Source organism: Ascidiella aspersa, chromosome 7 (assembly GCF_963924565.1).
Source record: "Ascidiella aspersa chromosome 7, kaAscAspe10.2, whole genome shotgun sequence".
NCBI lineage: Eukaryota > Metazoa > Chordata > Ascidiacea > Phlebobranchia > Ascidiidae > Ascidiella > Ascidiella aspersa.
In genome coordinates this window covers 12,063,312-12,090,267 of record NC_139453.1, presented here as the reverse complement: position 1 = coordinate 12,090,267, position 26,956 = coordinate 12,063,312, and the positions used below count along the sequence as shown (strand labels likewise).

The window sequence follows — 26,956 nt, the reverse complement described above, 5'->3', positions numbered from 1 at the left end:
AATATAAGTCATTTTGCATTAATTTAAATTATCCGTTTTTTCAGTGTTTATTTTGATTGATGTAGCACATTTGTTGCAGGACTTTTTAGAGTCAGAGGAGTTTCTAAATAAACTGGTTTAATTATTATTTAACTTAGTTAAATTTGTTTGGTTCTTACAACAACAACCATTGGTAGTAACGGTAAGTGTTCAATCTCAATGAAGCTTACATGCAGTAGATATAACTGATGACATAGAACCCACACAACAAAAAAGGTTATGTGTATCATAAAATCCAAAACTTTTTATTTATGGCATTTTAATTTTTATAACTTCAAATTTGTTTCGATTTTCAAATCATGTGCGGGGAAATGGTAAAATAAAGCAAAAAATAATTACAAAAACAACTGGCTTTTGTAATAATGATATTTAAAAAAACTTGTAATTTAATAGCTAAACAACTATATGAAATAAAGAAACCTGTTAAAAAAGTATTCATATGACTTTGTATCATAGACTTCCAATTTACTTGACAAATAACCAGTTTGATGAAGTATCCTAAATGCCTGCAGTGGTAAACATTGGCTGGATTTATCAGATTTTGTTGGAATATGAAGTTCAAAGACGCAAATTTGACAGTCTGCTGTTGGTTTTTCCACAGAATGATTCTGTAATAGAAACAAACATTAGTCTACAACAGTTTATTCATAGAAACCTATACATAAATTGTGTTCTAACTAATAAAATATGTTTTAGTTGACATGAGTGAGTTTGGGAACAATGCGCCTCCAGAAACTTATATAAAACTGGTAATGTGTCACATTCTATTTTTTTGGAATTGCTAAAACCCATAAAGTTTTTTTGGTGCCAAAACAAAGATGAGGTGCAAGGTTTCCCAAAAAGGGCAATTTTGGGACCTTGTGGACGGAGTACGAGAGCAAAATAAAATTATAATGCTATTTTATTTAGATTTAGACAACAATTGCCTCCTGAAGCCCATACAATCACTAATTTGTAAGAATATTAAAATGAAAAACATTCCAAATTCAATTTTAAGTCAAACAAAGTTTCTAATTTTTGGATATTGCGATCCAAATGCAGAACACAAAATCAGATTTACAGAGCTATGTTCAAATAAAAATGTAGCCATATTAGTTTTATTCAAGGTAAAAAAAAATTGTCGAAATCAGTTTTGCAGCTTGCTTAACCAACATACAAACAAAAAAGTACTAAACTTAGTTTATTTGAGCTAAGTACAAACAAAAAAGTCTCCAAATATTTTTATTTGAGCCATGTACAAACTAAAAAGAGCTGTTATTGGTGTGGAATAAAAATGAGTAGAAGAAGTTTTCGATCTGGCCATAAGTTTTTAACAATGTAAAACAAAATACATGTCATGAGACATAGGCATTCAAAATAGAATTTGAATCCAAATCTGCCATTTATATCAGGTAATTGGAACTGCTATATTTTTTTTTACCATTGAAGGCAATCGTATATACCAGGGGTGTCAAACTCAAACATGCCGGTGTGCCAATTTTTATCCTATAACTTCTTCCCGTGCCAAAGTTTAGTAATATAATTTATTCTAATAATAAAAGTGTTTTTTTACAAATAATAAAAAGGTGTAGTTAGCAGTGCGCATTACTGCATCTAAATGTCCGTCGGTGAGCTGACTTTTGGTTTTGTTTCTTCACACCAAACTTTGTAGTTATGTGAATGCTAGCCTCCACAATATAATGTTATAGTATTAAAAGTAATTGTTAGTTTCATGATTGCAGCGATTGTTTTATATTGTGAATAAACAATGGCAATTTACTGTATAAAAAATTAGGTACTTTGTTTACAATTGGCTGAATAGCAAATTAGGTAATTTAGGCGGACTTGCATTTTTTATTTGATCGCGTGCCACATTTGGCATGCGTGCCGCTTGTTGGACACCCCTGGTATATACTGAGTGGAAAGTATTTATTAAGGCCAGTTGCTGTGAGGAAACATTCACAGTGCTTGCTTCTAATGTAGCCCTGTACTTGCCCCACAAAATAAAGGTTTAATATGATATATACACATGCTAGCGAATTGTTATCATTTAATTGGTGTCACTAAAGGGTATATAATGATAACCAATGGCAGATCTAGTGGTAGTGGGTGGGGGGGGGGCTCTTTTTTGCATAAGGGTCGATACCAAACTCAGGAATTATTTTTTATTGTGCCTTAATTCCTTCAGGTGGACTGTTTAGCAAGCACATTCTCTTAAAGGGTGGTCTAACTGTGACACCTTTCAAAGTTTCATTTTTATGTAATGATAGTTAATTAGTTACCCTAAAATTATTCTCTAAAGGATATTCTGAGAACCAAGGTTTTGACACAACTTATTTTTTTTCCACAGCTTGGCTGTTGAAAAAAAGATCTTTTTTTAGTGATGCAGGTAGCGAAAAACGTGCTTGTGATTTAGCGTAGTCCGTACATGGAACTTAGGAAACTGCGCTGCTAACCAAAATATCAATCACACATATTTTGCAGACTTGGTTTAGTTTTTCGGCTGAAGTTAACAATTGCACACTAATCGGTTTCGCAGCTGGCGCCTGGCAGAAGTGACGACAACGCAAGGTTCGCTTTTGCTGGACATTAATTGGTTGTTTCCGATTAGTTTTCTCCTATTTATGATGTCATACCGATAACTATTTTATGACGTTTTTTCATTAACATCAGACGATAATGGGAAATCCCCTAAGTTAAAAATCCTCACCCCTCTTTTTTATTTCGGTATATGCCCCTGATGATTGATCTCCTTCTCAGAATCAAAAAAAAAGAAGTTCAACTAAAAATATGTTGGGATTTCATATTTTTCTTAAATCAGTGTCCACATTTGAAACCTATTATATATTCTATAATCCCTTGGACTCTACTTTAAACATCTCTAGTCATGTCTAAAGTTTTATCAAAAGAGATGACTTAATACTGATGTTACCAGGCTGAAAGAAAGTAAATACAAAAAGGAGTATTTTGCAGAAAAAATAGGCCATTTTGTGCACATGTTTTAGCCCAAGCACAAAATTTTGTGATCTTAGCATGTGGTAGGAATTAAAGAGAAAATTAGAGGACACACCGGTTAGGTAAAAATAATTATTTTTTTGTAAAGATGCAGAAGTTTAAAGTTAAGCACAGACTCTTGGTTGAATTGTCAACAAAGAAAATGAAAGCAATAAAAAATAACTCACATTTAAAATTGCAAACTTGGCAACCTGAAACCTTTCTAGATACTTTGGACAGTCTTTACTTCTGCTTGCATATCGTTTAGAAATCAATCGCCCAATTTGAGCTTTGGTGATGGAAGCCTTGATAGGTGATTCTTCAAATTGCTTCCATTGGGCAACTAGAAAAATAAATCAAAATAACTTGGCTAAAGCAAACAAAGTAGTGTTGTTCTTCATGTGGCGTACGTGTAACTATATTTACACAATTTCAATGTATTTTAGGAGACAGTATTAGCGTTTATCTTTATATACAGTTTTATTTTAATAAAAAAAAATTACACATGTGTGTCGAACCATTGTGGTCTACAACTTCAAATTGGAGGGGATCTACAGTACCATATTAAGTGTTTTTGTATTAACAAGATGCAAGCATGTATCATGGCTGTTTGTTGACTTGCTTCCCAATGAGCCTGTGTAGCTCAGTTGGTAGAGCAACTGTTCCGGTATGCCTGGAGGTTGTAAGTTAGAACCTCACAGAAGGCACAAGGCACAATGATTTTTAGACTGCCTTGCTTGCATTATTGATAGACTAACTTGGTTAGTCAGTTGAGGCTAGAGGTGCACATTTATATTTTAGTCATATAGAAAGACCCAACAAAAGTATAATCTGATTGTAGTTGCGTTTTTTTTTTGAATAGGCAAACTGCATTTCATTACTGGTAACATATCTTTCATTTCAGGGATTAATTTAAGCTAGGTAAAGTAAGAATTGAAATTACACTGCTGGGCCAATTTAGATAATTCTTTGTAAATCTCAACAATTCCAGTGTGGATACAAATGTTACGATCAAAATACATTACTACCCCAACATGAAACGAGTTACTGAGATTCTGCCAGTTTGCTCTTTTTTTCATGGGCTTTGATATTCTTATTACGTCTTACTGCCACCTTCAACTATTATGCTCCAAAGTATATCGTGTTTTGCAACTTTTAACTTAGGAATTCAAAATTTTCTTACAAATTTTGGCCCACAAAGATAATTTTGGCCGCACAAAATGCTGTAAAATGCATTTAACAATCAAAATACAAGTTAGACTTAATAGTTTAATAGTTGCTACAACAATACAAGTTATTTTTGAAAGTATTTTACATAGCACACAAATTAAAAGCGAATGGGTGTTGTCATGACATCTTCAAATGTTCATCCTAACCCAGTCATGTCTAATTTTGATAAACAAGTGATAATCATAGCAAAATACCTATTTTCCAACTGAATCTAGAGACAGTCCGGAATGTTTACAGAAATACTGAAGGTGTGGTACTTTCAACAACGTTTGGTCAGTTTGATGTTGAAGTGCATAGTGAGCGATTTACAAATAACTTTTTTGCCTAATGTATTCAACAGTCACATGAGTTGAGTTCACTCAGTACTCGCCAGAGGCAAATTGCACTTGTTATGAAGAGCAAGCGAGTACAAAACACTACGTTTTATTGTGTTATGTCTGTAAACCATTCATACACAAATGTGTAAAACTGTGATCTATATTATAGAAGTCACTTTACTTTGATCAAAAACAATGGTACATAACATACTACATCCTAATCGCACAAATCAATTACATATAATTAAAAGATATATTTGTACTTAAACCGCCCAACAAAGGATAACTCTCACACTAGGGTTCCTTTCCGGGAATGTTTCGACGGGAAATTCCTGGGATTTTCCGCGAATTAACAATCCTGAATCCCGGGAATTTTTTTTTAATCCCGGGTATTCGGCAACATGGAAAAATTTAAAAAAATTGTCGTTTTTGACTGATATAAAGAAAAAATATTACCAACCCTGTTAAAGTCGTTGCCTGAGTTGCTTTATTTGCGCTTGCCAGCGGAAAAAACTTGATTAAAATTATTCTTTTAAAAAACATGCTTTTTTTTAAATAAAAAGAAATAAAGGTGCTGACTTTAATACGAGAAGGTCTTGTAAGATTGCAGAAGCCAGAAGACTACAGAACATAGATAGGCTTAATTAAATTTTTGAGCTAATATAAAATAATTTTAAACGTCATAATGACGTAATTTTAGGTAGAAGTTTTTGTCGGGAATCCCGGAAATATTCATTTTTGAATCCTGTTTCCTGGGAGTGAAAAAATCCGGTCAAAAGAGGAACCCTACCTCACACCATATATACAGAAACAAATTACAAATTTTAAATTTGCGTTAAGCACAATGAAAACTATATGCTAGGGATTGTCTTACCTTGAATTTTTCCTTTTGAAAATTTGTCACTTTTCGACTCACCAGAAACACAATAACCATCGGTATCAAGAATTGTATTTACATCCAAACAGTTTTCAACATAACATTGAGAAAGCACAGGAATTCCCAACTCTATAGCCTTTCTTGACTTATATGTGTCAACTTTGGAACCTTTTTCGGTTGGCACCAGCAAAAACTTGCTCTAAACATACATATTTAAACCTACGTTTGTAGCATTGAACATTATTAGGTTTTTTAATGCCAAACAAACTTTTAGCACCGTTATTTGACCAAAAACCTATAAAAGTAAAGGACATTTACTTCAGTTTATATCAATAAAGCATGTGACAACAAAGTGAAGCCTACAACTTCAAGTTACACAGTATTTTATTAGATATATTTTTAACCAAAATTAAACAAGTTAAAATGAAATATAGAACAATTAATCACCTTTTTAGTGAGTATATAAGACACATATCCTCCATTGGCTGTAATGTTTTCACGAAGTTTCTTTTTTTTCTTGTATGGCATTGAGCCGAGGTCCAGGACAAACTGTAAGCCATGAAACAGGTCTGGGGTTTTCTGGACACCCATTTTATTACAGGCTACAGTGTCAAGGAAAGTTCTAAATCATAAAATACTGAAAAATTATATAATCTTTTTTGGGGCTTTTTAAAATTTGGTTTGCGTAAGTGTCAATACTTAATTGCAACTACTACGGTACTTCTAAAGGGAAAACTCGCAGAATTAACATCTGTTCCACACACAAAACTAAAGTTTGCAAGTAAAACCTAATAGACACCAATTCCATTAGTGGCTACATTATTCATTTGCAAAAAATGTAAAAAACATTGGAGATGCAACTTCCGCTTTTACTTTCTTTCTTCTATTGCGGTTAAGCAGGGATTGTACCATCTTCTGTTTTAACATAAAAAAACTATTTTCACAAAATATTAGAAAACACATCAATCTAGAAATAACGAACACAATTTAGGTTAAAAACATACCAACTTTGAAATGAAATGTTTACACCATGGCAATTAGCAATGTTAATAGGAAATAGCAGCAACAAAAAAAAATGCATTGGCAGTGATCAACAGTAGCACATGTTTGAAGATGATGTTTAACTTTTTAAGGTACAGAACAGAAATAACTCAACACACAAAAAAGAACCTCAAATTTGTTGATAATAAAAAAAAAACAGTTTTTGTCATGTGTGATGTTAATCCAGTTTAATCAGAAACAACAGAAGTCTTTATCTGTTATAATTTACATAAACTTATACCACAGTTACATGTGCAACTTATTCAAATAGAATAATATAAAACAACAATGTTATATGAAGCAAGTAAATATGATAACGATAATAATAAACATATTAGCATAGTAAGCAAATGTAACGTAAAGACGAACAAGCTGAAATACAATGACTGGAGCTCCCTACTGCTCGAAGCACGGACAAACTAAGATTAAAGTCACGTGAGCCCAACACATAAGTTAAAGCGCATGAGAGAAAGGAAAACATAGAATACTTAAACAATTTAGATAACTTAACAAACTCATCATTGTTTTTTTTTTTTAATTGTTTAATAGTTTTCCATTTTGCAAAACCATAGACAGACGAACTGCAGATGCCCCTTTCTTCGTAAGGCAATCAGCAAGTTGTTCTTTGGTATCTATCCATGATATCGAAGTGATTTGCTTTTGTGTAATCATTTCCCTTAATGAGCTGACGTCTATTCTTAAACGTTTGTCGTCAACGTTTTGTGTAGAATACACAGAAGAAAATAGGGAGTGGTTGTCCGTAACACCTTCTATTGGCAAGCTTTCATGTGAATGATCTTTGTAAAGGATTTCATTCCACAGTGAACTCAGAAAGATTGCTGCATCAAGGCCATCTGACATCGCTAAGGTTTCAGCAGCTAATGTACTTCGAACAACTCTTCTGATCCTCTTTGACTTCCAGCTCAATAAATTACAAGATCCATTTTGGCCCACCAAAAACACAAGATAAGCGCCTTGGCTGCCACCATCCATTAGATTAGCAAACGCTGCATCTGTAAATACAACTAGCTTCAAGTTCTTAATATCTCCAAGATCAGCATATTTCAAATTAATATGGTTGCTTTGTGTTTTGCCTATTATCTTGTTGCATTCAAGAAGATCACTCACTTTACATTTCTTAAAATTGGTTGCCAGCAAACAAACATCAAAACCGATGTCCGGCCTGGTTTGAGTTGCAACCCAAAGCAACATTCCAATTTTTGAACGAAGAGCTTTCTTTTCTAAAGTATTTAATTCACATGTATGCTGTTGCTTCCGTTCATTTGAAATTGGAATTTCCTGTAACGCAGCCACATACTTTTGCTGGTTCACACTAATTAGATCGCTTGTCTGATCTAACTCAAGTCCAATATACTTAAAGCAATGTTCATCTTCCTTTCCAATAGAGAACGTTTGCCGAATCTTGTTAATCACCGAATTCTCAAATTCAGTAGAGCCTGCCCATAAAAAATCATCAACATAGACAGATACAAACCCAAATAACGACTTGTCATTAAACCATAAAAATATTGCACGGTCTAACAAACACAGTTTAGCTCCACATGATAACATAAACTTCTTTACTCTTTCACACCATGACCGTGAAGCATCCACAAGTCCATAAACACATTTCCTTAGTTTCCAAATAATACCTGTTGAGCAGTTTGCCTCCTTAGGCGGTTTAAGATAAACATTTCTATCTAAGGATTCCCCTTGTAAAAAGGCAGTTTTAATATCAATAGATTTTAATTTCCAACCTTTTTGTTTTGCAACACAAAATAGAACTCTCAATCCATCTTTGGAGCACGTTGGAGAATCCTTGTCAAGTTCGTCTCGATTGTGCTCTTCGAAACCACGTGCAACCAATCTTGCCTTTGGTTTCAATCCAAACGCTGTGTCCTTTAATGTGCAAACCCACCTGACAGACACACACTTTTGATTATTAGAAGGGACTTCATCATATACTGCATTTCTTTTCCAACTATTTAGTTCATCCACTTTCGCTTCTTTGAAGGAAAAATCCGTGTAATAAACTTCATCCACATCAACGGGTTCTGAATCTGGCTCTGGAATTAACTGTGATTCAGCATTTTGCTCAGATACTAGTTCCAAGCCCAACATTTTCCAGATTTAACCAGGTCTTAGTACCCTTAACATTACTTGGAATGCAATACTCTATATTATATGCATTCTTGTATTTGCCCTTTGCTTTACCAGCACGACTTAGCACTTTAGCTTGGCACATATGTCCATCATGGACAAACTGAATTCTCTTACTCAAGAGTGAGGTGCCTTTGGACAACAATTCAGTACCTGTTGTAACATTATCTACTGTGCTTCTTTTTTCCACATCGGGAATAGAATCTTCATCACTTGATGAAGAATATTCTTGACTTTCGTCTTCTTCATTACGTGACTTTTTCGGTTCAGCAACCACAGCTGGAACAGCAGGACTGTGTGCATCGCTATGTTTATTTACATGTTGCACCCGACATGTATGTACCCTTACATACTGACCACCATGCCTAATAAAAACAATAGGACCATCTTGGCCTAAAACATGTGCAGGTCCATGCCAAACATGGGTATTTTCTCTCTTATAATACACTTTGTCTCCTACTTTGAAAGCACCATTACTTGACCTTGTTTGTTTTTTTAATGTTCTTCGAATTTTCTCTGAAGACTCAGCTAAAACAAAGGCTCGGCGTGCTGCATGTAATGCAGAAATGTGCATGCCAATATCAAAACTTGTCGTCTGACCCTCTAACGCAGGAAGAGAGTCCTCGAGTACAGAAGGTAAGTTAACATTCTGGCCGAATACAAGTTGACATGGGCTAAAACCATTATTAGTTATAAGTGAATTCTTAGCACTTAATGCCCAAGCGAGAGCCGTTTCCCAATCACATTTAACTTCTGATTTTATTTTGCACAGTATCTCAGACAAAACTAGGTTATGTCTTTCGCACAAACCATTTGACCATGGTGAGTAAGCAGCTGTAGTTAAAATATTAATATTAAAATTCTCACACATGTCATGAAACTCTGCATTGTTAAATTCCAATCCATTGTCACTTAAAACCTTCTTAGGTGCACCAAATATACTAATCCAGTTCTTAAGAAAACACTTAACGATAGTAGATGACCTTTTGTTCATGATCACTACAGCACTACTAAATCGAGAAAACATATCAATAAAATGTAAATACCATTCGTTTGGTTCCAATTGATGTAAATCCATTGCAACTGTTTCGTTGAACTTTTCAGACCAAGAAAAGCCAACAACTGGTCTCGCCGGAGGCTTTTTGTGCACCTTGCAGATATCACATGAGTTTATGACTTGTTCAAGCACATCAGAATACTCTGGAATCCATTTGTCAGCATTTTTTAACAATCTTTCTAAATTAGTTACAGATGCATGTCCAAACTGGATGTGTAGCTTCTTCATAGCTTTTTATTCTAGTAGCCCTGGACATGTCATTTGAAAGTAAAACATCTTTATGCTTGTGTGACATACTACCGCCAGGACTGATGTCAATACAGTAATGGTCACTTGAAGTAAGAAGTAGATTAACCCATTTTTTAAACATAAAGGCTTTATCTTGCTGCAGATCAATTACAGTACCAGCTCTCTTTAGTGAAGCCTTACTTAACAACAATGGAATATTATCAGAAATAATTGAAGCATTTATAAAACAATGTCTACCAGCAATTTTCGCTGGAATAATTGCTCGTTTTGCTGAAGAAACTTTCCTTCCATCACCAAATTTAAAAACTGTGTTGTTGGAAAACTGCCTAATTTGTTTTTTAGAAGGTACATCAAGAGAATTCACATAATTATCAAACCATTTATTACCACATACAGTTTTGCTACATGCTGTATCAATAATAGCTGACGTCACCGTTTCTGCCACAAATATTTCATTTTTATCCAAACCAGTCATTAAAATTAAATTAACTTCTTCACTTCCTTCCTCCCATTCTTCAACAGCCCTGTCCAGTGAATCAGTTAGTTGAACTAGTCTGTAGCATTTAGCCTACTTTGACGTCACTATACACGTGACCGTTGTTCACTGACGCGTGACCTAACGCCGAATTGTGCGTTTTCAACGTTTCGCATTCATTCTACTTTATACGTCTTACTGATTAGCGGCTTGAATCACCACTCTGTTTATCGCTGTATTTCTGAGATTTGTGAATATACTCTAAGAGCAACTATCTACTGAGTGGATTGTCTTTGCTTAGAGTACAAGAAGTTAAGGACAGGTATTCTAGCGGCCTGCTCCTTTGGAGTCGGATTAAGAACTTGTAAGAGACTTAGGCAGCCGTCGGCCCTCGTCTATAGGGTCAGCAGCCTTCTTATAGCTCCCAATAACCCCTCCACGCTTCAAGACGATTTTGAATTTTATGTGGACAGCATGCTGCCCAGTGCATTTTTGAATCACAAATTACGCACCTTGAAATTTTTCCATACTTGTCAAGAGGATTTTGTTTCTTTTTAATAAAACCAGGTTGCTTCCCTCCATGATTCTTGTATTGTTTAGTGACAAATGCTTCACTCTTCACTTTAATGCTTGAACTAGAATCAATGTTATTCGAAAAGATCCTTTTTAGAGCACTCTTCATGTTGGCATATGTAAGATTGCTGGCAAAGGTCAATGCCATTTGTCTTTCATGTTCACTTAAACATGCCCCGTCAAGTAGTTTGAATGCTAAGACTGCATCGGGTAATTTCATATCGTGGGTGCTCATTCTCTGAGAGCAATGTTCAAACTCAATGAGATAGTCATTCATAGATAACTCATTTTTCTGCAAAGAGATAAACTGTGTGTATGCACTATATGCATCATCATTCATTTCACTTTTAAAGGCTATGTCAAGTTGTTCTAACAGTCTTGCCATACCTTCATCAGAATGTAAATCTGCTGTGGTCAGGTTGGAAACAGCCTTTTCCGCCTTTTCATGACCATCCAAAGCCTCAAGCACAACCATGATTGCCTGATCTTTCTTTTCAAATGATGTGACCAGTTGCCACATTTCGACTTTGTTTCTCCAAGAAACATATGGAATATCAACCCTAAACTTGGGTGGGTCCTTCTTTGAACTTCTTGACATTCTTTAGCACTGTAGACTTGGTATAAGAAATCCTCTGCTACCAATGTTAATCCAGTTTAATCAGAAACAACAGAAGTCTTTATCTGTTATAATTTACATAAACTTATACCACAGTTACATGTGCAACTTATTCAAATAGAATAATATAAAACAACAATGTTATATGAAGGAAGTAAATATGATAACGATAATAATAAACATATTAGCATAGTAAGCAAATGTAACGTAAAGACGAACAAGCTGTAATACAAAGACTGGAGCTCCCTACTGCTTGAAGCACGGACAAACTAAGATTAAATTCACGTGAGCCCAACACATAAATTAAAGCGCATGAGAGAAAGGAAAACATAGAATACTTAAACAATTTAGATAACTTAACATGTGAAATGTCTTAAGCTGTCTGCAATGGTTGGTGACTTCATTTGGGAACTGCAAGCAACAGAGATATGGGACAGTGGTCGCTGCCCAGGGCCGATGACTGGATAACGTTGTCACAAACATTATCAACCCATCTGTTTGACAGGATAAAATAATCAAGTCGCCATCCAACATTTTTGGCCCTGGCATTCGCCATGTATGTCCAGAATGTGTATTTTCCTGTCAGATCAGGGTAAAGCTTTCTATAGGTGTCGGTGAAGCCATCATCAAGTAGCGCTGTTAAGCCATCTCTTTCCTCCTGAGTAAAACCGGCATTTTGTTTGTTGCTCTTTGGGTTTGCGAGGTCAATTTCCAAATGGGAAACATTGAGGTCACCACACAACACCACTGGCTTGCTTTGGTCAAGATTTTTGAGGTATGCTTGCAGGTCCTTGTTCCACTGTAAGCGGTAGTCCAATCGCTTGAGTTTCCTCTGTGAATTTGGGACGTATGTGGTGACTAGAAAGAACTCATCATACTCTGCAGTTATGGTACGTCCTTCCTGGTCATGTTCCTCAATTCCAATGCCAAAATCAACTTTGATTGGTTCCGTTTTGGAAAGCAAGCCAATCCCACTAAACCCTTTGGTGCTTTTAGCAACATTCCAGAAAATCTTATAGCCCTTGATGTCTTTCAGTTGCTGTGGAATGTCCTTTTCTCCGCACTTGGTCTCCTGCAGACAAACAATGTCAGCATCGTCATCTGCGATCCAAGCGGCTCCATCCTTCTTTGCCCAAGCACTAACCCCGGCTACATTCCATGAGGTGATTTTCAGATTAAATGGCCGACCATCAGATGTGCTGGTCTGTATAGCTGCACTATCACCAGTATCTTTGGAAATAATTTGAGCGTTTCCAATCTTATTTTCTATAGTTTCTTTGATGTCTCCTTGTTTAATTGTTTTAACTTTTGATGCTGAATCGTTGGATGCCTTGCTTTTTGCCATTGTAATTTTAAAGAAGAAATGTTGTTGCCAAAATCGATCACAAATAGTAGGCTTTAAAAAATTATTGACTCTAATCATTTGCCTTTATATAATTACAATTTAAAAAGTTGATTTCAACTTTTGTCAAAAATTAAACAAAGTTACATTAAACCAAATTGGAAACTAAGGAAATTATGAAGGTGGTGTTTATTAGGCTTAAAGTTGTGTGGCTGAAATAAAATGGCTACTAAAAATCGCCTGGCTGAAATACCGTTATATAAAATATTTGTGCAAAAAAATAAATAACCAAAGTGGTAAATAACCTTCACTACAAAAACATGAAACGAATTACTGAGATTCTGCCAGTTTGCATGACACTACCCAAAATAGAATGTGAACATAAAACTAAGATTTGGAGTACATAAAAACATTGAAGTATATATCAATTTTTCTCATAAAAAATTAATTTAAAAAAAAAAAAGAAAAAAAAAAGTTAAAAGTTGTTTGAAAGATGTGATTGATTTAAGTACATATCAAAAAGCCTGCTTTGCAACCAAATTCAAAAAAAGTAAAAAACATAGATTGTGCGATATGGATTTCTAGAATTTGTACATTCCATGGGAACCAGCCTGCATTCCATGGCACTTCACACCGAGATCTTGGGACTTCGGAACCAAATGTTGAGGTATGAACATGTGCAATTATGTTTTTTTGCACATTTTAGGTTTAAATTCCTCCCACAATTCGCCTTTTTTCAAAATTGTAGTGCGCAATATACCAATTTAGGTGTGTACACAAGTTTCGGTGGTGGGTCCAGAATCCTACAACCAATTACTTATTCGGGTTAAGATGGGGGTTAGCGTTTGGGTAGGTAAAGCAATTAAACAATATTATTTGACCCAACCTTACACAAACACTCAGCGACAACCTAACCCAGGGGTCAGAAACCTTTTTTTAGTCGCGAGGCAAAACCAAACTCAGAAAGTTATCTGCGGGCCACACAAAATGTTAACTAAGAATTGTGTTATTAAAATTTTAGAACAACTGTGTCTAAGAATTGTGTTATTAAAACTTTAGAACAACTGTGTATCAGGCGCCTGGCGACCGAAGCAAGCGCAATTTTTTTTTTAAAACATATGTATAAAGATTTTATTTTACGCACTTATGTAGTTAAAACAGTGAAACGGTATGTGAAATGGACTCGTGTCTAGTTTGTCAAATAGGCGGCGGGCCGAATGAATTATGTTGGCGGGCCAGATCCGGCCCACATGCCGTACCCTTCCCTAACCCAACATTGTCCATTGCTTTAATAATTGTTCAAAGCTGTGGTAGGATTTAAGACCAGCGTTCAAATTTCTTAAAAATGGCCTATATTAGAAAAATATCAGGTGTGCACCTGACACAGAATACAGACTGGTTCAAAGTTTGGTCGTAAGAATACAGGTTAAAAAATGTGATACACAGTACATCAAATTTTGGGTTAAGATGCCACTTGACATTGGAAAAAATTAAACATTTTCAAGTTTTGTATTTCTTTATGGTATAACAATTATTTGCTTTAAATGTATGTGAGAGATTAGGATTTTTCATTCCTTTGGGTAATTCTCAATCACTAAGATAGATTAGAAACGTTTTTTTAAAAAATATACCTTAAAGCTAATTGCTCATACAAATTTAAGGCGCTCTTTCACTATTGTACGTGAAAAGTTATGCAAAAAAAAAAAATAACAATACCGCATACCACAACGCATATTGTTTGGGTTAGGGTGCGGGTTAGCGTTTGGGTGAGTCAAGTAATATTATGTTTATTATTAATAATAACTTGACCCACCCTCAACCAAACGCTAACCTGCACCCTAACCCAAACAATATGTGTTGTGGTATGCGGCATTTGAAAAAAAAAAATTTTTATTAATTTTTACGTACAATAGTGAAAGAACGCCAAATTTAATCCATTTAGGTATTTTGAAACAGACCAAGATCTAACATTCTAACCCATGTGTATTGCGTACATCATAAATGTTTGAATATTTAACGAAATAACGTTTTAACATTAAATATGACAAAAATGACGCTTTCGCAAAGAAAAACACATCCAATATCACACATATTTCTTGTTAAAACACAGTTCTGCGCAGGGCTGCCACTCTAAATTTTCATTTTTCCCTACCACACATGCAAGTTTTACCCTACGTTTTCCCTACGCTATGGCGGGTTGATCTAGGGGCTCTATAACGACTCTATTGACGTAAGTAGGCTAAAAAACAAAATAGGAAGAGGCAATTTGCCTGGCAACCTGTTGCCGTACTTCAAATTTGAAGTAATTTTTTTTAATTTTCTATTTTTAGAAAAATGAGCCGATCCCCAAAGTTCGAAATTAAAGTTCGGTAAACGGCTAATGCCTTATTCTGCACAATATTATCTCGTTGTGGTAAGATTCAGACCAGTGCCGAAGTTTTCCCATCCGTTTATCGAACTTCAAAATTCGCACTACCGGACTGTAACTGGATCTGCAAAATTACATAAGTTTCATTGCTAAAGCCGTTTACAGTACGTCGTAAACGAACTTTAAAATTTGCACTACTGTAAACGACTTTAGCAATAAATCGTGAGGCAATTTTGCAGATCCGGTTACAGTAGTGCGAAGTTCGGTAAACATGCGAGCCGGGCAAATAGCCTGTTTCAACAAATAGGAAATAGACAAAAACGGTAAAAATGATGCGGAATGACGGATATTTGCTACAACATTTAGATAGGAGTAAATTTATACAAATAAACATGAGGCCCCAAAACAATCTCGGCACGCCAAGTTCGCCCAAGTTGAAACGGGGTTCCAGTTGGGCTGGATTATATTCTCAAATTGCTGTTATGGCGCTTATAGTTTGGGTGAGGATGTGTTAAATTTTAACATTTAATAATATTGCTTAACCTAACCGAACCCAAACGCTAACCCGCACCCTAACCCAAATAATATTCCTTGTGGTAGGATTTCAGACGGGCGTCACCGTTGCTATTTAAAAAGGGTAAAAACGCATAATATCATTAACCTGTATGATACAATTTTTAATAAGTCGTCCTAAAAAATGGGAAAATCTTAAATTTAAAACAAATAACAAGTTGTATAATTTAATAGTAGGCCTACCTACTTGGTAAATAACTCCATTGCAAGTGTCTGATCCCCATAACTTTCTTTTTTACCAAAATACCCTACTTTTCCCTACAAAGTACCATTTATCCCGTAGGTATTCCCTACTCCCTACTTTACGCGAAAATACCCTACCGTAGGGTAATATCCCTACGAGTGGCAGCCTTGGTTCTGCGTTACCGTACGTGCTGCAAATTAATGCCGATTGTCTCGCAATAAGCGTTGTCTGTTTACTTCCTCTTTTTTTGTCTTGGGGAATTCCCCATATGTAACCAGCAAATGGAAAACGCGCAACTATCAAAATACAAATTACCAGACAACAACATTTCCTGAAAACATGATAACGAGCATGTAACAATGCTAGTTTTACACGAGGCATTGCATTGGCATTACTAAACGAAATAAATATTAGTGTGGCAAAAAAACGTGACTTGTTAGGGACATTGAGTTGATTAATTTTGTATGTGTAGTGACTAGTGAACGGCAAGGTAGTAAAGTAAACCATTTAATCAACAAACACACGAATCTATTATATCGCCGTTATGAAATAATCACATTATGCCGGTTTGTCATTGCACCAAATGAATACTCTGCGAGGTGAGTTATATCCAACTTCTTTCTATTTCCGCACGCCTCGTGTGATTTTGTATTTAAACGAGTTTTGGCTTAGTAACCAAATACGTGCCACTACAAGTGGGCTAAGTAAACCATTATGTTTGGCTGATATGATTGTCTCTAATAATATCAATTATAACGGTGCCTTGAAAAGAATATAGTTTGGAAAAAAGATAACCCTGAGGTGTTAGGCTCATTTAGAATAAAAACAGACTCGTATAACAAGGAGGAATAATCAGATTTATTTCATGCAATAAAATAGCGTTATAATATTCAGTACTCACTTAGATTGACAGAACTTCGCTCCAACAAGACTCCGGTACAACAGATAAAAAGTAACACGTCTAACTTAAGACTCAGAAAAATGTGAAGTGTGAAAGAGGGAGAGAAGTTGGGGTTGCGTTTGCGGTCGACAGGAAATCAGAAACGAGGAAGGCTAGGGATTTATAATAAAGAGAAAGGATGCGAAGCGGGAGCGAGCAGATAAACGCGAGAAAAAGGTCGATGAAAAACATGTGGTCAACGAAACGCGTGGACTAGCTGGTCCGGAAAATGGCTTAGGAAGCTATAGGCGCACGAACGCGCGCAGAACTTAAAAACTAGGGCAGGCTTGTCAGATTACAGGAAGCTTCGCTTAAAACCGCTAATAACTCAAAACAATGCTGAACCGATTCAACCATATGCATTTTTAAAAAAAACTTAACAAATAATTATAAACTTAACAAATAAGTTCGCCAGCTAAACGCTACAAATCACCCCCCTTGTCCAAAAGAAAGTCCGGCTGATGTTCGTCTGCTTCTTCTTTTGCTTTTTCCTCCTGTCTTTGAAAGCATTGTTTTATATGATGAATTCCTCCAATCTTTTTTGAGCATTGCTCAAAATGACGAATTTCTTCAGTTTAGATTCCAGGTTGAAAAAGTGGTGACGTGAGCTCTTTCCAGTGATGGATTCCAAAAGCTCGGTGATGATGAACACTCCGATGAGGATGTAGATGCAGGATCAGAGATGTGATGACCAGTTGACACGAAAATCCATGTTCCAGTCTCCGATCAATCAACTATCGTACATGAAGAGTCGAACACCTCCGAGAGTTGATTGCCAAATGAGTTTGAAATTAAAAGCTTGAGCGCAGTTATCGGGTTCTAATAAGGTTGTTATGTTAAGTCTAAGCTACTGTTATTGTAAAATCTGTGACACAACAAAACATAAATTCATGCAAACAAAATTAAACGAAAAGGTAGCAGAACAGAAATAGTCGGTAACAAGTAGTGAGAGCTGAGGAGCAAGAGAAAAGGAAATTCTGAATCAATCTCGGAAACGGTAAGGCAAGTGAATAGGACGACCTCGTCTAGTGTGACGCAAAGGCTCGTCGATGGAAACCGTTTCATTAGTTTCAAAGGATGTTGGAAAGTTATCAACATCTGTAGCATCAGGACGAAAGTTGGAAGAGTCAGGAAGAGTCATGAAATCTGAAATATCTGGAAGATAAGCAACCTTAATCCTGTCTATGGAGACGTTGTTATTGCGTCCGCGCATAGCAAGAGTGAAATATTTTGGATGCTTATTTAAAGTCTTGTAAGGACCGTCAAAATGAGTATAAAGACTGCCTTTGTTAGCATTCACCCTGACGAAAGCATGAGTGCAGGACGACAGCGATGTGTCGAGATACACCTTGGTATCTTTTTGTTCTCTACGAGGAATAAAAAATTGAAGCGACATAAATCTTGTCAGTTGCTGCGAATATTCATGTTGAGGCACATTCGGAACGTAAGTTTCGAAAAATTCGCCTGGCAAACGAAGGGTTGATCCATAAAGTAACTCAGCAGAACAACAATCAATATCCGGTTTGTAAACAGAACGTAGGCCTAAAAGAACTAAACCTAAGTTTGAATGCCAGTTAAGTGGATCGTCATAAGCCTTCAGAGCGGATTTGAGTGATTTGTGTGTTATTTCAATCGCTCCGTTTGAGGCTGGGTGGTAAGCGGTTGTAGTCTGCAATTTAATGCCTAAATTGTTGCAAAAGTTTGCAAACAGAGCCGAGCAACTGCGTGCCGCGATCGGTAGTTAAGCGTGTTGGACAGCCGAAATGCGCAATCCAGTGAAGCAAAAATGCGTCGGTGCATGTAGACGCTGAAATGTCACGCAACGGTATGGCTTCTAGCCAACGCGTGTATCGATCAGTGCATGTTAAAAGATAAGAATAACCGTTTGAAAGAGGAAGAGGACCAACGATGTCCAGGTGACAATCGCTAAAACGAGAAGAAGGTTCGACAAATTTAGCTAAAGGAGCCTTATTGTGTCGAATGACCTTGCAACGTTGACAAGCAATGTAAGTTTGACACCACCTTTGAATGTCTGCTTTCATGCCGTGCCACACAAAACGATCGCCGATTAGACGCTGCGTCGCTTTATTACCAGGGTGTGACAACGAATGAAAGGTGTCAAACACACGTTTCCGCAACTGGTGGGGAACAACAGGACGAAAGTTTCCTGTTGAAACATCTCCGATAATTAATAATCATAGCAAAATACCTATTTTCCAACTGAATCTAGAGACAGTCCGGAATGTTTACAGAAATACTGAAGGTGTGGTACTTTCAACAACGTTTGGTCAGTTTGATGTTGAAGTGCATAGTGAGCGATTTACAAATAACTTTTTTGCCTAATGTATTCAACAGTCACATGAGTTGAGTTCACTCAGTACTCGCCAGAGGCAAATTGCACTTGTTATGAAGAGCAAGCGAGTACAAAACACTACGTTTTATTGTGTTATGTCTGTAAACCATTCATACACAAATGTGTAAAACTGTGATCTATACTATAGAAGTCACTTTACTTTGACCAACAACAATGGTACATAACATACTACATCCTAATCGCACAAATCAATTACATATAATTAAAAGATATATTTGTACTGAAACCGCCCAATAAAGGATAACTCTCACACTAGGGTTCCTCTCCGGGAATGTTTTGACGGGAAATTCCCGGGATTTCCTGCAAATTAACAATCCTGAATCCCGGAATTTTTTTTTTAATCCCGGGTATTCGGCAACATGGCGAAATTTAAAAAAATTGTCGTTTTTGACAGATATAAAGAAAAAATATTACCAACCCTGTTAAAGTCGTTGCCTGAGTTGCTTTATTTGCGCTTGCCAGCGGAAAAAACTTGATTAAATTTATTCTTTTAAAAAACGCGCTTTTTTTAAAATAAAAACAAATAAAGGTGCTGACTTTAATACGAGAAGGTCTTGTAAGATTGCAGAAGCGAGACTACAGAACATAGATAAGCTTAATTAAATTTTTGAGCTAATATAAAATAATTTTAAACGTCATAATGACGTAATTTTAGGTAGAATTTTTTGTCGGGAATCCCGGGAATATTCATTTTTCAATCCTGTTTCCTGGGAGTGAAAAAATCCGGTGAAAAGAGGAACCCTGTCTCACACCATATTATACAGAAACAAATTACAAATTTGCGTTAAGCACAATGAAAACTATATGCTAGGGATTGTCTTACCTTGTATTTTTCCTTTTGAAAATTTGTCAATTTTCGACTCACCAGAAACACAATAACCATCAGTATCAAGAATTGTATTTACATCCAAACAGTTTTCAACATAACATTGAGAAAGCACAGGAATTCCCAACTCTATAGCCTTTCTTGACTTATATGTGTCAACTTTGGAACCTTTTTCGGTTGGCACCAGCAAAAACTTGCTCTAAACATACATATTTAACCTACGTTTGTAGCATTGAACATTATTAGGTTTTTAATGCCAAACAAACTTTTAGCACCGTTATTTGACGAAAAACCTATAAAAGTAAAGGACATTTACTTCAGTTTATATTAACAAAGCATATGACAACAAAGTGAAGCCTACAACTTCAAGTTACACAGTATTTAAACAAGTTAAAATGAAATATAGAACAATTTTAGTGAGTATATAAGACACATATCCTCCATTGGCTGTAATGTTTTCACGAAGTTTCTTTTTTCTCTTGTATGGCATTGAGCCGAGGTCCAGGACAAACTGTAAGCCATGAAACAGGTCTGGGCTTTTCTGGACACCCATTTTATTACAGGCTACAGTGTCAAGGAAAGTTCTAAATCATAAAATACTGAAAAATTATATAATCTTTTTTGGGGCTTTTTAAAATTTGGTTTGCGTAAGTGTCAATACTTAATTGCAACTACTAAGGTACTTCTAAAGGGAAAACTCACAGAATTAACATCTGTTCCACACACAAAACTAAAATTTGCAAGTAAAACCTAATAGACACCAATTCCATTAGTGTATTCATTTGCAAAAATGTAAAAAACATTGGAGATGCAACTTCCGCTTTTACTTTCTTTCTTCTATTGCGGTTAAGCAGGGATTGTACCATCTTCTGTTTTAACATAAAAAAACTATTATCACAAAATATTAGAAAACAGATCAATCGAGAAATAACGAACACAATTTAGGTTAAAAACATAACAACTTTGAAATGAAATGTTTACACCATGGCAATTTGCAATGTTAATAGGAAATAGCAGCAACAAAAAAACATGCATTGGCAGTGATCAACAGTAGCACATGTTTGAAGATGATGTTTAACTTTTTAAGGTACAGAACAGAATAACTCAACACACAAAAAAGAACCTCAAATTTGTTGGTAATAAAAAAAAAACAGTTTTTGTCATGTGTGAAATGTCTTAAGCTGTCTGCAATGGTTGGTGACTTCATTTGGGAACTGCAAGCAACAGAGATATGGGACAGTGGTCGCTGCCCAGGGCCGACGACTGGATAACGTTGTCGCAAACATTATCAACCCATCTGTTTGACAGGATAAAATAATCAAGTCGCCATCCAACATTTTTGGCCCTGGCATTCGCCATGTATGTCCAGAATGTGTATTTTCCTGTCAGATCAGGGTAAAGCTTTCTATAGGTGTCGGTGAAGCCATCATCAAGTAGCGCTGTTAAGCCATCTCTTTCCTCCTGAGTAAAACCGGCATTTCGTTTGTTGCTCTTCGGGTTTGCGAGGTCAATTTCCAAATGGGAAACATTGAGGTCACCACACAACACCACTGGCTTGCTTTGGTCCAGATTTTTGAGGTATGCTTGCAGGTCCTTGTTCCACTGTAAGCGGTAGTCCAATCGCTTGAGTTTCCTCTGTGAATTTGGGACGTATGTGGTGACTAGAAAGAACTCATCGTACTCTGCAGTTATGGTACGTCCTTCCTGGTCATGTTCCTCAATTCCAATGCCAAAATCAACTTTGATTGGTTCCGTTTTGGAAAGCAAGCCGACCCCACTAAAACCCTTGGTGCTTTTAGCAACATTCCAGAAAATCTTATAGCCCTTGATGTCTTTCAGTTGCTGTGGAATGTCCTTTTCTCCGCACTTGGTCTCCTGCAGACAAACAATGTCAGCATCGTCATCTGCGATCCAAGCGGCTCCATCCTTCTTTGCCCAAGCCCTAACCCCGGCTACATTCCATGAGGTGATTTTCAGATTAAATGGCCGACCATCAGATGTGCTGGTCTGTATAGCTGCACTATCACCAGTATCTTTGGAAATAATTTGAGCGTTTCCAATCTTATTTTCTTTAGTTTCTTTGATGTCTACTTGTTTAACCTTTTTAACTTTTGATGCTGAATCGTTGGATGCCTTGCGTTTTGCCATTGTAATTTTAAAGAAGAAATGTTGTTGCCAAAATCGATCACAAATATTAGGCTTTAAAAAATTATTAACTCTAATCATTTGCCTTTATATAATTACAATTTAAAAAGTTGATTCCAACTTTTGTCAAAAATTAAACAAAGTTACATTAAACCAAATTGGAAACTAAGGAAATTATGAAGGTGGTGTTTATTAGGCTTAAAAGTTGTGTGGCTGAAATAAAATGGCTACTAAAAATCGCCTGGCTGAAATACCGTTATATAAAATATTTGTGCAAAAAAATAAATAACCTTCTGTCCAAAGTGGTAAATAACCTTCACTACAAAAACATGAAACAAATTACTGAGATTCTGCAAGTTTGCATGACACTAAAAAATAGAAATGTGAACATAAAAAAAAATAGAATGTGAACATAAAACTAAGATTTGGAGTACATAAAAACATTGAAGTATATATCAATTTTTCTCATAAAAAATTAATTTAAAAAAAAAAAAAAGAAAAAAAAAAGTTAAAAGTTGTTTGAAAGATGTGATTGATTTAAGTACATATCAAAAAGCCTGCTTTGCAACCAAATTCAAAAAAAGTAAAAAACATAGATTGTCTGATATGGATTTCTAGAATTTGTACATTCCATGAGAACCAGTCTGCATTCCATGGCACTTCACACCGAGATCTTGGGACTTCGGAACCAAATGTTGAGGTATGAACATGTGCAATTATGTTTTTTTGCACATTTTAGGTTTAAATTCCTCCCACAATTCGCCTTTTTTCAAAATTTTAGTGCGCAATATACCAATTTAGGTGTGTACACAAGTTTCGGTGGTGGGTCCAGAATCCTACAACCAATTACTTATTTGGGTTAGGATGGGGATTAGCGTTTGGGTAGGTAAAGCAATTAAACAATATTATTTGACCCAACCTTACACAAACACTCAGCGACAACCTAACCCAGGGGTCAGAAACCTTTTTTTAGTCGCGAGGCAAAACCAAACTCAGAAAGTTACCTGCGGGCCACACAAAATGTTAACTAAGAATTGTAAGAATTGTGTTATTAAAATTTTAGAACAACTGTGTCTAAGAATTGTGTTATTAAAACTTTAGAACAACTGTGTATCAGGCGCCTGGCGACTGAAGCAAGCGCGATTTTTTTTTAAAAAACATATGTAGACTCGTATCTAGTTTGTCAAATAGGCGGCGGGCCGAATGAATTACGTTGGCGGGCTGGATCCGGCCCACATGCCGTACACTTCCCTAACCCAGCATTGTGCATTGCTTTAATAATTGTTCAAAGCTGTGGTAGGATTTAAGACCAGCGTTCAAATTTCTTAAAAATAGCCTATATTAGAAAAATATCAGGTGTGCACCTGGCACAGAATACAGACTGGTTCGAAGTTTGGTCGTAAGAATACAGGTTAAAAAATGTGATATACAGTACATCAAATTTTGGGTTAAGATGCCACTTGACATTGGAAAAAATTAAACATTTTCAAGTTTTGTATTTCTTTATGGTATAACAATTATTTGCTTTAAATGTATGTGAGAGATTAGGATTTTTCATTCCTTTGGGTAATTCTCAATCACTAAGATAGATTAGAAACGTTTTTTTAAAAAATATACCTTAAAGCTAATTGCTCATACAAATTTAAGGCGCTCTTTCACTATTGTACGTGAAAAGTTATGCAAAAAAAAAAAATAACAATACCGCATACCACAACGCATATTGTTTGGGTTAGGGTTAGCGTTTGGGTGAGGATGGGTCAAGTAATATTATGTTTATTATTAATAATAACTTGACCCACCCTCAACCAAACGCTAACCTGCACCCTAACCCAAACAATATGTGTCGTGGTATGCGGCATTAAAAAAAATTTTTTTTTTTATTAATTTTTACGTACAATAGTGAAAGAGCGCCAAATTTAATCCATTTAGGTATTTTGAAACAGGCCAAGATCTAACATTCTAACCCATGTGTATTGCGTACATCATAAATGTTTGAATATTTAACGAAATAACGTTTTAACATTAAATATGACAAAAATGACGCTTTCGCAAAGAAAAACACATCCAATATCACACATATTTCTTGTTAAAACACAGTTCTGCGTTACCGTACGTGCTGCAAATTAATGCCGATTGTCTCGCAATATGCGTTGTCTGTTTACTTCCTCTTTTTTTGTCTTGGGGAATTCCCCATATGTAACCAGCAAATAGAAAACGCGCAACTATCAAAATACAAATTACCAGACAACAACTGAAAACATGATGACGAGCATGTAACAATGCTAGTTTTACACGAGGCATTGCATTGGTATTACTAAACGAAATAAATATTAGTGTGGCAAAAAAACGTGACTTGTTAGGGACATTGAGTTGATTAATTTTGTATGTGCAGTGACTAGTGAACGGCAAGGTAATAAAGTAAACCATTTAATCAACAAACACACGAATCTATTATATCGCCGTTATGAAATAATCACCTTTCCCCGGTTTGTCATTGCACCAAATGAATACTCTGCGAGGTGAGTTATATCCAACTTCTTTCTATTTCCGCACGCCTCGTGTGATTTTGTATTTAAACGAGTTTTGGCTTAGTAACCAAATACGTGCCACTACAAGTGGGCTAAGTAAACCATTATGTTTGGCTGATATGATTGTCTCTAATAATATCAATTATAACGGTGCCTTGAAAAGAATATAGTTTGGAAAAAAGATAACCCCCTTGCCCTTACTGCCAGAGGAGTTGTGAGGCCAAATAGCAAATTTATTGTGAGCAAAAAAATATCAGAAAAAGTAATGCTCTTATTTCCGATAGATTTGTCGTTAGTAAACTTGATAAACTAAATAAAATTTGTGAAAAACACGTTTTATTTAAATGAGTCATAACATTTTTTGTCGAGTAATTCGTATTACAGGCCAAAATGTTTGCTTGCTGTCCGAATGTTACACACCTTTGAAAAAAATTTGTATTGGCATGTTAAAATTTTGTATTTGCATGTAAAATGGCCTGGACTGGCAAAAAAAATGCAGTTATTGTGGAAGTTTTCGTTAGAAATGGGGAATCTGTGGTTCGAGGGCGTGTAGAGAAACGACGCATGTCTGTTTGTGCTTGTGATTATAGCGTGTTCGCCTGGTAAAGTGTTAAATATTTCACCTCGATACTATTTTCCTTTCCTGGCCGTTCTGGCAAATCCAGTCGGCATTTTGGCTTAGCTAATCCCCATCGCAGTCGCTCTTGTGCTATATAGTGTCACGCTACTGCTGGATAAAAAACTACAGTCAACGATGCACTCCTAATTACTGGCAACACGTATTTTTACTGCGCTGTAAGCCATTTTATTGAAAGCGAGCTAACTGAACTATGTGAATGTACAATAAATCTATAAGCGACCTGACAGTATGCACTTTGAAATGCTACGGCAGTTTGTTTAGTTTCGATGTAGTGGAGTTCAGATAGCACGGTGGTCATGTCTCACCTGTTGAAATATACAGGCGCCATCTACAGGATGTAGGCCTAATCTTTAAAACATATAAATCAAATAGACTTTGAGATGAGACTTTTGACTTTGAGATGAGACAATAAATGTTTTGATTGCTTATGAAGTATTTCTCTTTTTCCAAGTTTGAAATGTGGTAGGCTAGGTTTTTCTGTCACACCCTTCGCCAGGCCATTTTACATAGAGATATTTTTTTTAAATTGCACAAAACATTATTTGTTTCTAAAAACTAAAACCTGAAACACAAATAGTTAGTCCGTTCTTACAGTGCTCCCTAAAACAACATTACGGGATTTCCTCCTGCTCAAATTCTGGTCCGTTTATAAATCAAGTCAACAGCTTGTGAGAAAATTTTACAGTGTGATGGAATTTATTTGAGTCTTACAGTTTGAATAAATGTTTGCTCATATGTAGCCTCGGCATATTGCTAGTGTGTAACATCAATTGTTATAAATCTCTCTGAGCAAAATTATGTGTCTATAATGAGGACTAAGGAAGAAACAGTGATTTTCACTTGCAATGTGTGACTTTTTTGTGTTGACCAAGTAAAACGTAACTCTGGGTCTCTGACTGGTTGGAAACCATTGGTTTAGAGCAGGTGTTCCCAACCTGTGGTACGCGTACCACAAGTGTTACGCGAAGGTTTTTCCGGTGGTACGCAAGTAGCTTCCGTTTTTTCAAAACCTGGATTCATAATTTGACATTTTGTTTATCTGGTTTTGTTTCCAAAAAAAAAAAAATCCCGAAGCCTATTCATTGTTACGTAACTATGCCGGTTGTATCGCATCATTACGATCTTAAAAATACAGTTTATGTAAATTGTCAACAAGGAACAAAGTTGCCTTGTGAAGACGTACAACGCTGTGAAACAGTGGGCGGTAATTATGTCAAATGATTGCTCTTGATATATATAATCTTCTTTTTTATAGCTTAATCTACTCTATTCTACTGCATACAGCGTTGAATAATGCTAGTTGTAAGCTAAAAATAGTTAAAAATATTATTCGATTAAATTGGCTGTTCTGCAAGAAGTGTTACGCGTGGCAGTACAAAGTGGTACGAGATCGTAAAAATGTTGGGGACCCCTGGTTTGCAGTAACTGT

General features: G+C 35.9%; 1 protein-coding gene across 1 annotated transcript in view; it reads right to left on the bottom strand.

The window, feature by feature from the left end:
• Nucleotides 1-20,801, bottom strand: part of LOC146137832 (protein mono-ADP-ribosyltransferase PARP4-like) — a 47,719-nt gene extending 26,918 nt beyond the window's left edge. The window contains exons 1-5 of the mRNA XM_083393961.1: nt 20,212-20,801; nt 5,884-5,985; nt 5,434-5,635; nt 3,201-3,355; nt 460-647 (exon numbers count right to left, since the gene is read on the bottom strand). Of these exons, the coding sequence (XP_083250087.1) occupies nt 460-647; nt 3,201-3,355; nt 5,434-5,635; nt 5,884-5,985; nt 20,212-20,271 (707 nt within the window). The 5' untranslated portion in view covers nt 20,272-20,801. The remainder of the gene's footprint in view (nt 1-459; nt 648-3,200; nt 3,356-5,433; nt 5,636-5,883; nt 5,986-20,211) is intronic.
• Nucleotides 20,802-26,956: the final 6,155 nt, after the last annotated feature.